This window comes from Anas platyrhynchos, chromosome 13 (assembly GCF_047663525.1).
Source record: "Anas platyrhynchos isolate ZD024472 breed Pekin duck chromosome 13, IASCAAS_PekinDuck_T2T, whole genome shotgun sequence".
In the NCBI taxonomy this organism is placed as follows: domain Eukaryota; kingdom Metazoa; phylum Chordata; class Aves; order Anseriformes; family Anatidae; genus Anas; species Anas platyrhynchos.
Window position 1 is genome coordinate 22,139,258 of NC_092599.1, and position 11,677 is coordinate 22,150,934.

The window sequence follows — 11,677 nt, forward strand, 5'->3', positions numbered from 1 at the left end:
TTATTAGATAGTTTTTTAGAAAAATTATATATAGCTGAAAAGTAAATAAATGTATAAGAAGACATATAATAAAGCATATACATAGGAGCACTATTAATTTTTCGTCAGATTAAAGGAGAAAATTGTGTAAATGATCCAAATTAAAGAAGGAAACTGACAGACTTAAGTACAATGGAGTACCATTAGTTATCTCCTGGTCTGCTTTAGAGAAACACATGTGCATACCTAGTGCTTCAGTAGCAAGTAAATCCCTTGCACAAATGAGGTGTCAGCCATGGCATACTTAACCTGTAATTTTAGAAAAGATGTGACACAAGAACACTGAAGGGTCAGTTTCTCATGACTTCCAGGTAGATTTCCCTAGATAGATGACTTTCTTCATAACTAGAACAGGTCTTAATGCCCATTAATATTTTTGTTAAATATCCACAACTTCCAAGTGTTTTGTATTCAGACTTCATTTGCCAATTGTAGTTCAGTTAAGAATGAAGCCGACGTCTTCAAAGCACAATTTGAGTTTTGTGCATGCTGAGGTGAACAAAATCCATGAATATTTAATGAGGCTTAAAGTGGTAATATCATTGTTGGCAAATGTAGGAGACACAAGCTTGGGAACATTTTTGCTGCACAGTGAGTATTCAGGCCCTAACAATATCTAAAAACTAACATTAAGGGTAGTCTTTCAGTGAAGGTTGGTTCTTGAAGAGTTAGAAGTTTTTTAAGTTCTTTTTAAAATACCCTAGCAGCCACAGAATGCATTTGGGACATTACCTGTTGAACTGAGGTGCTCTATCTGTTTTGGGTTGGTTATTTCATTGAGAAAGACTGAATAGTGCAATATTTTGTATGAAATATAAGCAAGCCAAAGAGCAGAGCTTAGTTTTTCTATTTTAGGAGATAATCTAGTCTTGTTCTTTTAAATGATAATATACACAATTTTATGTATATATATCTATCCAATTAATAGTTTCAGAATACACATATATAGCTATATTTGGCCAGTCTTTAGCCTTTAAAACCCATATAGAGTATATAGAAAAATATGATCAGGATGTTTTAGTAACAGTGTAGCTGAACTCACTGGACCCTGGATACACCAGTGAATACTAAAGGGCCACGAGGGCCCTCTTCTGCCCAGTGAAGGATCAGTCTGTAATGGCATTGTTTACAACTCAGCAAGTCTCCCTTTGTCTTAGTTGCTCAGTGAAGTCTTCTGTATTTCAGGTGATGGCAGTAATAAGAATTATCAGCAGACTTTAGTTTTCTTGCTTAAATCAAAGTTGTCAGTGGAATAAGCCTGAGTTTCTTCATCCAGCAAAGTGGACTAAGTATTTGTGAAAAAAGAAGAGTCAACACTGTGTTCTCTTTTTTAAAAGACACAACAGCTACAAAACAGTCAGTACATACCAGAACATCTTATTTTCCTAGGGCAATAAAAGCACAATAAAAACACTTGCTAGCAGGTTGTAGCCTATAATGGCTAACTGAGCTTGCTGACTACCAGCAGGCTGTCTAAGGACAGGCAAAGCAAGAAAGCAAGAACTTGTTACTTGTCCCCGTGTGTGTATTTTCCCTTACTGTCCTCTAAAGCCCTTTTACAATACTTGTGAATAGCCCTTTTTTTTTTCTTTCTTTTTTTTGGAGTGGTCAATGTTTGTTTGTTTTTTTTTCACTTCAGCTCAGGGCCATTTTAAGGCAAAAAAAATACTGCTTTTGTTTTGTAACTTGCTACTAATTGCAATAACACTCTATAATAAGCGTCATTGTTGCAAAGGGACTAAATAAGTCCACTGACTTATTAACATAAATAGTAGTTACTGCTGTTGATTAGTTAAAAAAAAAAAAAAAAAGTAATTTATCAAGTAAGTGAAAGTAGGCAGCTGCTGCTTTTGAAATAATGCAAAGTCTAACAGGCTTCTATGCTAACTTAAGCCTGTTCTGTGTGATCTGTCTCCCCTTCTGTGCCACTAGGATGACCAGTTGTTGAGGTGCTGAGCTGTAACATCAGCCTAGAACCCTTATCATTGATAAAGGTCTTGCAATCTAACATTGTTACCATTGCAGCTTTTCTCTTAATACTGTCTTGGTACCATACTTCAGACAGATCTAAAACAGATAGCAAGGGGTCACATGCAGCTCCTCATATGATCCTGTTAATCACAGTAAAAAGACTATTTCAAATTTATGAATGTACCTGACACAGCTGATATGTATTACTTATACACATGGCCAAAGATACAATCGTAAGGATTTTTGTTACAGGTTTTCTCAATTTTCTAGTACCAGAGCAGGAACCTTTTACGTTTGAGCATAAATATGCACATCCTCATACTTCTGTCACTGTTCTGGGTCAAAAGGTCACACTCTCCTTTGTCTTAGAGAATAATCAATGCTAATACTACAAGCTGGTACCTACCAAGTTCTGGGGTTTGGCTGCATAAAAGACCATGCTAGAATACTACAAGCGTAGTGATGGCGCACAAGACAGTAAGTTAATACAATGAAAATGCCATGTCTCTGCTGCATAGGCATCCCTGGAAACATTAGGCTGGGCTACGACTTCAGTCACACTTCAGCAAGCCTTTTGCACGAATCAGGAAAGCCTGAGTTCCCTCCCTTATGAATGCGTTACGTTGTACTGCTTTAAGGTGTGTGTTTAAACAGCATTGCACCTCACTAGCACACTTATTAGTTCAGGCTGCATAAGGCAGGCAGAGCATTCATGTTTATATTACATTTATTTCAGGGCCTCCTACAGAAGCAAAAAGAGTTGGAGTCTGGACTAATTCCCACCATAACTCAGGAAGAGAATTTTATTTCACCCTTTTGAAAGGTACATGTAACTGTACGAGTTCTTAAAAATGTAAAGGCAGAGCATGTTGCTAATGTAATTAATTGTGAACCATTTTATTATGCAAATTTTGATAGTATTACAGGGTTACATTGCTTTTGAGATTGAAGATACATTAAACTAATGATGTTGTGTAGAAAGGTCCTCATACTACATGAAGACACGTCCATTTAGTAGAAACCACCAAGCCACTGTACAAAAATGGATGTATATGGTACTGTTTATGCATTTTTTGATAAATAAAAAGATTAAAGAATCATTCCAAATGGCTTCAGGAGTTGGTAGGTATTTTTAACCACATAAAACTGCTTGTACTTACTCAGACAGGTTTTAGGCTTAGACAAATTAATTGTCTATGAACTTAATCTCAGATTTTAACACCTCAGCACTGCTGATTGCAACATGCACACATACCCCCCCGGCCCCCGTTAAAACAGGATAGCAGCACTTAATGTTGTAAGTGGTGGGTCCAAAATAACAGACTGCAGTTTAAAGAAGTCAACTTATAAGTAGTCTGAACAGGTCAGCATTCAATACTTCCAGCCAGAATAGGAACAAATGCATTTAAAATAAATATTTTAGCCTTCAAGAGAAAGGATAATTTGGAGTAAAACATTTTTTCTTCCAGATCTCTGCAGAAGATGCCTAACCTGAATTAATTTTAGTTGATATGCAATAAAACCACTGAACCTCCAACCAAAGATTCCTTCTAGGAGCAACTGTTTTTTAGAAATAACCTGACTATAAAGGTACCTTACAGCAGTAGCTGAGGGAATAAATGTGCACTCTTTCCTCTCCCTTTGCATGCCAAGTCATGTAATAGGTGAGAATCTATAGTTGACATTATACTTGGTAAAACAGTTTTTCCACAAAATTCATTATCAGTTTATTGGTACAAGGGCGTTTTTTGGGGGTTTTTTTTGATAGATTACTTGCCTGGTAAGATAACTGCTAAACTACTTTGGTCATGGTTTGTTCCTAATTTAATAAGTGAATCAAACAATTAATAGAAGAGAAGCTATTCAACATCAGGGAAAAGTGTACTTTTTTGTTTTGAAAAAAAGACTTTGGACAACTCGAAAACAAAAACTGTAAACGTAAGAGTCAGGGTTTTAGCGTATGTAAAGTCATCAGTGAAACTAACCAGGTAATTCTGACACACCAGAGCTACTTTTCTATCAGCTACTGTTCTCCAGAAGCCTTTGAGTCAGAAAATGCTGCATGACATGAGTGAATTACAGAATTGCTATAGAAAATGCAAGGTTAACTTAGCACATGGGAAACTAAAAAGGACAGCATTAAGAAACAGATCTCCGTGTTTATGACAGTACTAGTTTTAAAAAGGAGAAAAGCAGAGTGATCGCTATGCTGAAGGAGAGGAGTGAGGATTTTCTAGTGCAAAGCTGAACTGCCACTGTCATTAAGACTAGCTTTGTCCTTCTCATTACTCTAAAACTACAATGGGAAATAAAAGTTGTAAGATCATTCTGATGTTGTTCTAATAAGCACGCAGCTTCAAAATTAGACAAAGATAATTGCTAGATATGAAATAAAATTTGGGTACTTTTTTGTGTACTTTGAAAACAGTATAAAAACCACAGACAATGAAATGTGTTAGCAAGTCCCTTGTGCATTAAGAGTTTATTTTATTTTGTAATGGAACCGCACCATTAATCTAATTGAGGTATTTTTTTTCCAAAATCCAGTCATTAAAATAACTACGCTGCCTTATGGCTATGTAAAAACATTTGTACAAAATAGTGTCAAATAAATACAGAAGTTTTGATATTTATGTAAAGAAAAGTGATTTGGATACTCTTACAGTTAAAGAAAACTTGCCGTTTCAGATATTTTAGGCAAACATTCAGTTTTACATTAAAACAGACTTCAAACTGAAGCCTATGTACAGGTCAAATACAAATGTAGAAACTTAAAAGTGCCAACAAACAAGATAATTCAAGTACAATAAATGTTAAAAAATATATATATTTATTTCAATTTTCAGATGCTTCCAACAGGTACAGGCCATCATGGTTTAAATAAGACAAGAAAACATTTGAGATAAAGGACAAGAAACATATTGTTCCAGAATAAAATAGAAATTGTTAATTCACCATTCTAGAAACAGAAAAGTCCACATCAACTTAAAAAAAGACTTACGAGTTTATTTCTGTTTTGAATATGGCCTGGAAGAATCACAATTTATATCCCAACCACCAGGCGATGATGACTTTTCTGTATCCATGCTTTGACTGTAAGCAGATAGAAAATAATTGCCCCCTTCTTGGTTTTGATTTGCAGAAATCGGGTATGTTGTTCCCAGAAAAGTCTGATGAGTGAGTAAATTAAATTGACTGAATTGATGGGACATGTTTAATTGTCTGCTGTAAACTTGGAAGTTACTAGAAGGAGCTTGTTCAACTGAGTTCTGTTTTCCTCCTTCAGCAGAACATGTTGTAGAAACTGGAGGAATTGGCTGTATTTCTTTCAAGTCAATTTTAGAAGTCTTTTCCATCAAACCAATTTGTGCTTCAGGAGGTAACTCTGGAGCTGATACACAACTTTCTTTTGTATCTACTCCGTGTGAGCCCTTGGCCTCTGTCTGCAAAGCTTCCAAGCGACATGTATCATACTTGGAGTCATCATTGCAGATTTCTATTTGTGATGCTTCATCCCCTGAATCCAGAGACATGTCCTCCTCATCCTTTTCATCGTTTTCTACAAGAACTACATTAAAAAAAAAAAAAAGTCCTATTCTATTGAAATACAAACTTTTGTTAGAAAAGCTATACACTACTCACAGAGTGTTATGCTTCAGGTCTGTAAGTCCATTATCACTTAAGTCTTGGTCTTCTGCCACTCTTGTTCACTTACTCAACATACACACTTAACCCTCTGTGTGAATGTCCAGTTACTCCGATGCTAAAAGCTTCTGCGCATTGTGTTCATGTTTAGTGTTGGGAAATCCCAACTCCCAGCTCCAAAGGGGTTAATGTCAAAACAGCATCTAAAGTTATACAGTAGGTCAGTATTGGATCAGACAATTAAGGGAGTACAATTACTGACATCTTAATCCTTTGCTTACAATTTCTAAAAGCTACTGTTACATTTATACTTTTCCTGGAAACAGATGGTTATACCTTTTTAGCATACATCTGCTTTCTTGGATACCATGTCAGCCTATAATTCTGTATTTAACATCTTCTTGCTGCTCCATCCCAGCTGCTTTTTCCCCATCACTTAAAATAAAGTAGCTTGAGAGTTGGGTTTTCCTTGCCATCTGCAGCACTCATTTACATAAAGAGTAAAGACACACTATTTCAAGAACCTCCACCCCACACGTCTAATTAGCTGAAAAAACTATAAATATGTGTAATATATTACCTGATTGTCTTTTCTGAACATCAGAGGGAGGCAGACTGTTGTCTTCAGTAACAGAGTTGTGATACCCAACAAGACTTTTAAAATTTTGCATAAAGTCATCAACAGTAGCAACCACTATTCCATTTTCAGCATAATTTGAAAGCATTTTGAGATTCTTTTCTAAATACATAAAAGGAGATTTTGTATTAAGATACAGCACCTGTTATCAAAAGAGAAAGAGAGGTAATCTTATATTTTGGTTTTACCTGTTAAGAAGACAACATGCCTCTGTTGTATGTTTTGAGCCTGAAGCCTGATAAGACAGTCTAATTCCGGTGCATTTCGAGTTTGAGAATCACAATGGTGGTAGGACAGAATTTCAACCAAGTGCTTCTTTTGGTAGGTATTCAGCAGGGTCAGCAGACTCAAAGCATTAGTATTCAGTCTGTGATGGTGAGAGAAAAAAAAAAAAAAAAAAAAACACCATTATAAAGACATTTAAAGTCAGTCTAAATATTAAGTCAAAAAATTGAACATAACACTAAGTTGTACTTGGTTTTTTTAGAACATAATTTAAAGCTGAAGCATGTTAACAACTGATATATAAATGATGACTGCTTACCTCCCCAGCTCTTTAAGTTTTTTTTGTATTTTGCAGTGGACTTTCCACTGCCATTTCCCATCTGGTGTATTGAGATCCTCCAAAAATTTTAAGAACTGTTTTAGTTTATCTGTTTTGAAGATATTGAACAGAAGTTAAATTTTGTGGTATGTGAACTAAAGACACTGCTTCAATATATACATAGAAGTGTGTTGTTTTTGTTTTTTTTTCTCCAGTCTTCATCAAAGTACTTAAAGCAACTTTACCCTAGGTAGTACTTTAGGTTTAGTTCCTAGGAGACTGGACAACAACGATACTCCAAAACCAAGGGGATTTTGTGTTGTTTTGTTTTTTAAAGTAAAGGTAAACAATGGAATAGATAAAAACAAACAGATACCTAACAGTGGTATTCAGTCAGCATGATCTGCCTTGCTAAAATATCTCTGAGAACAGATACTTAGAAAACTATTCAATTTTCAAAAGAACAAAATTGAAAGAATGTAGTTTTTCAAGTATTTTTTACTACATTTTTTGTGGATTGATACATAAGGAATAAAAGTTTCTGTACACATAACTACACAATATAAGACAAATTTAAAGAGAAGATATCCATGTTCATGTTCTCCAGACAGGCCAGTGAGGTAAGAGACTGAATTAGCTTAAGTCCTCCAAAAAAAAAAAAAATCTCCTCACAATATCATCTCTGTAAATTAGAAGACTTGATTCCTCACTGCTCTTTAGTATGGCACTTATCTTTTACCCTAAAACATTAGGCTTTTTTGACTGTTTTAAAGCTTCAGAAAGCATCAGACTTACCTATTGTGATACTCTCTGGATTAAGGACAGATTCATCTGATACAACAAAACCACCAGACACAAAGAGTTCATTGTAAGTGTGATTTTTCACATCATCCAAACTATCGACACCCGCAAAGCTGACACAAGAAAGCCTCTTCAAAGTTACTAAGCCAGGTATCTGTTTAAAAATCAGAGATGTATATGAGGGAAAATAAAACATAAAAGATCACAATTAAAAAAAGAACTACAGAACTTCTCTGATCTACCTATTAATACCGAAAATCTAACTTGAAAACACAACGTAAAACAACTACTTTTTTCCTCTTTCTTTGGGAGGTGCTCTTTCAAAACCGTTATAGGAGTGAGCCAGTGGAAGCTGAGTACTTAGAATGATTTTATTTTCTGTCCACTACAAGCTCATAAGCCATAGCTGTCAGGAACACCTAAGGTAACCTGGCAGCTGCCTTTGCTTGCTGTTAGAGCATCACAGAACTAAAAGCAGAACTACTCAGGCCTCATCAGAGCTTTATAACTACTAAGTATACATTAGCAAGTACATGTAGGTAGAAGTTATTAGAGGTGTATGATGCAACAACCCTAAGTATTACCACAGCCATTTTTATTTCTTCAGGAGGCACCTAAACCCAGGTCATCATTTAAAGTAACCTTAATTGAAATGAGCTCTTCTCATTATGCTTTAACAGTAGCTTTCTGTAGGGTGCATTTACTTATGTGAAGTACCTTATGGATGAGGTTGGCGATGTCTTCATTTTGAATAATTATCAACAGTTTATCTAAATCAGCTCTTCTTTTAAGGAACTGTTCTGGATGGCACTCTGTATTACCTAACTTTGTAAGATACTCCTAACACCACAGAAAGAAAAGATGGTAAAGAAAGCAAAAAGGTAGTTAGGCCAAAACAATCCCCAGAACAAGACCACATTTAAATAAGTTTTCTATTGAAATGAACATCAGAGGGTGGAACTGCCTTTTTCTTTTTTTTTTTGGTCTTTCCAATACATTAGCCAGAAGGATGTAGCAACATGGAAATAGGCTATTTTAGCAAGTCAGTCATTCTTACAGAATAGCACATAAATGGATAAGTGGCCGTCTCGTCTATTAACTGCATGTTTTTTCAAGAAAACAGAAGCTTTATTATTTCATTTTCAAATTTTGTCTTACACACTTAAATACAGAAGGACAGCAGTCTCTAAACTTACCTGTATTATTAAACAGAGGAAAAAAGAATAGGACAACCTCAAACAACAAAAAACACACCACCACAAACTTTTCATATGTACTTGCTAAAATTCTATCACACGTTTGCCGTTGTTATCTGTTTTTCCCCAAAAACCTTCCATAAGCCTAACCCCTCTGGCAGTACCTTCAGAAGGACCCCAAAGTACAGCCAGTATTAACTTTCCAACTAAGAGACTTATGTAAAAGTTAAATGTAAGACAACCTCAAACAAGAAATGTGGCAGGACAGCCTGTTTTCATCATTCACTGTCACAGTTCAAACTTTTTTGAAGGAAGTTTTAGCCTACTTTATGTTTGCAAGCCCCGTTTTTATACATTCTGGTTTGAAAGGCACACCAATCTATTTTACCATGAAAGAGAGATTGAAATGAAACATACTTACCTTGATTTCTTTGCAGAGAATGCTTTCTTCCTCTTCATGAATATAAAATTTCACAGTGTTTTTCTGTACATCTTTAATAATTTTGACCAAACTGTTAAATACTTCAGGTTTTAACTGGCTTATAAAATCAGAAAGAGCTGGTTGGCTTGAAATATTTAAGCTCTCTGGGGATTTCTGTGTCTTTTCTGGCTGCTCCATCAGGTCGCCACTGGAAGATGTCTGATCAGATGTCAGTATATCTTCTGTTTTAGCATTCACACGATCCATTTCCTCCTTCGCTAAGGGCAAGCTTGCTGAATGCTGCTCCTTAGTTTCAAGATCTTCCATTACATTATTACACAATGGCTCTGATAGCAATGCTGGGTCACAGTCCCTGCAAGCAGGTAACACCTCGGGTGAAGGATTCAGTGCAGCGTTACGAACCATTTCTGTTGATTCAGGACTAGAATAAATTGGTTGAGTATGCCTAGTGCTTGAAGAGGACAAAATAACACTATTCAGTTTTTCACTCAGTGTCTCTATGTATTCTTGCACAGAAATCTCTGATGCCTGTAAACAAATGTATTCAGAAAGTCTCATTATCCTCTCTCGGGCTGAGAAGACTGGTGTGGACATACCACTAACATAAGCGATGTTCTTTTGCTGCAAAATTTCCTGAATCTTTTTTGCGAATAGATTATATTCTTCTAATAGTGTAGTCTCTATTATTGCACTTATGGAATGCTTAGTTGTAAAAGGTTGATCTGCTAGCCCACACTGATCTTCAAGTTTCTCCACTTGTCTTGTATAAAGTCCATCTTCTGCTGTCCCCTTTTGTGTGTCTGAAAATGGAGAGTATGGAAACTGATAATCAGAACTTCTCTGCCTATTTATTACCCGAGGGTCATTAGGGAAGGCATCCTTTGGTGGTAAAAACACCAGTGGTTCTTCTGGTGATTTCAGACCTATATAGGAAGAGTTCATCATCATCATCTTATGTTTTAAAGTGATACAGAACTAATACAACAAAATGCAGTTTCAAGAAAGTATTACTGTTGTGCCTCCCCCCAAGCACCTTAAATCCAGAATGCAGTGTGTCTCTGATGTGCAGAAGCACAGAAAATGTCATTGTTCCTAAGACTGTACAATATCAAAGTTCGCTTGGAAAGCCAGAACCCAAGTAATTTTCCCAGTGATAACAGCTAATTAAACACAACAGTAGCTGCCTTAATTACAAAACACATCCAAATTAGAAAATTGAGCAGGGTAACAAATTATTCAGACATTTTGCTACTGGGTTATAATCTGTAGACTTTCAAAATCCATATTTTAGCCACATACTACCTTGTGGAGTTAAACTGCAAATTGCAAGCTGTACATCTGATTTCCCAATTGATTTTTTTTTTTTCTTAAAAGGGTAGAACATATGTTTTATGATAATTACTGATCCACAGAATCAGTTATGCTGTAAGGAGTGCTGAAAGCCTCCCAAACCCAAACCTCAGAGATCATTTCTGCAACTGTCAATTTATTCACCATCCACATTCAAAACTGGTTTTGTCACAGATATTTCAGATATTTAAATACATACAAGTGTTTCAGTATGTATCTGTTCCATAAGCATTTCAACACTTCGAAGAAAGTGCTTTTTTTTTTCTAAATGTGTTATTGTTACAGCTAATAGACTTGTAAGCAGAAAACCAGAAGATTTCTGCAACAGAAGCAGTAACCAAAATAGCACAAATTAACTTTAAACAACTGTGTTCTTTTGAAATGCAGTTGTTTTTGTGATCAGTTTAAGTTATGTGCTGTCCCTTACTTGGTAACATCAATTTCTAAAAGGCCTAAAAGGAAAAACTCTGCCACTAAAAGGATTCCTTTTTCATGTTGTAATCACCTCGTAGGTACTTTACACCACTTAGACTGGTTCAGAGAAACCAGTAATGTGGTTCCATTTTATTTTCTGAATAAAATAGATGTTTGTTCTTCATCCTTCAAAGCACATCCATCTAGTCAAACCTAATTTCTTGCTTTCTTTAAAAGCACTACAAGCAGATATAAATCAGGTGATTCTGATTTGTTCAATTTTATTTGAACCTGTTTTTCTGTTATACCCTGTGCCTTCAGCATTGATCTATGCCTTCTGCATGCTTAAGCACATTAATTTTGTTTTAGAATAACTCAATAACCAAATCATGATGTTAACAGAATAAACTCATTTCAAGATTGTTTGAGATGTGAGGTACTTGAGACTATGTATCTCATTTTTCTTGAGCTGCTTAACACTTATAAGCTACATTATTGTAATCAAGAAATATTGTACTACAAGGAACTCTTAGCAGGAAAATTAAAAATATACTATAGCTTGAAATTGAGGGCTATTTTTAGGTGACTTCTTGCATTTTAATACAGCCTGTTACATACCAATTTTAGCAATGAAAGAA

General features: G+C 35.5%; 2 protein-coding genes across 23 annotated transcripts in view; one reads left to right on the top strand and one right to left on the bottom strand.

Moving 5' to 3' along the window:
* CCDC66 (coiled-coil domain containing 66) overlaps positions 1 to 11,677 on the top strand; it is a 40,853-nt gene that overhangs the window by 20,175 nt on the left and 9,001 nt on the right. For 7 of the 10 annotated variants that reach the window (XM_038185931.2, XM_038185937.2, XM_027467571.3 and 4 more), the window contains one exon: positions 2,747 to 3,121. In XM_038185931.2, the coding sequence (XP_038041859.1) occupies positions 2,747 to 2,830 (84 nt within the window). In that variant the 3' untranslated portion in view covers positions 2,831 to 3,121. Of the gene's footprint in view, positions 1 to 2,746; positions 3,122 to 3,479; positions 5,215 to 11,677 lie in introns of those variants that run through there. The other 3 variants (XM_027467572.3, XM_072044342.1, XM_027467573.3) reach the window with 2 other exon arrangements.
* The window catches only part of TASOR (transcription activation suppressor), a 36,852-nt gene that overhangs the window by 1,619 nt on the left and 23,556 nt on the right, over positions 1 to 11,677 (bottom strand). For 4 of the 13 annotated variants that reach the window (XM_027467559.3, XM_027467556.3, XM_005015643.6 and 1 more), the window contains 7 exons: positions 9,255 to 10,198; positions 8,355 to 8,477; positions 7,632 to 7,791; positions 6,837 to 6,945; positions 6,481 to 6,659; positions 6,236 to 6,394; positions 4,824 to 5,578 (listed from right to left, as the gene is read on the bottom strand). In XM_027467559.3, the coding sequence (XP_027323360.1) occupies positions 5,016 to 5,578; positions 6,236 to 6,394; positions 6,481 to 6,659; positions 6,837 to 6,945; positions 7,632 to 7,791; positions 8,355 to 8,477; positions 9,255 to 10,198 (2,237 nt within the window). In that variant the 3' untranslated portion in view covers positions 4,824 to 5,015. Of the gene's footprint in view, positions 1 to 4,823; positions 5,859 to 6,235; positions 6,395 to 6,480; positions 6,660 to 6,836; positions 6,946 to 7,631; positions 7,792 to 8,354; positions 8,478 to 9,254; positions 10,199 to 11,677 lie in introns of those variants that run through there. The other 9 variants (XR_011812513.1, XM_027467558.3, XM_027467563.3 and 6 more) reach the window with 9 other exon arrangements.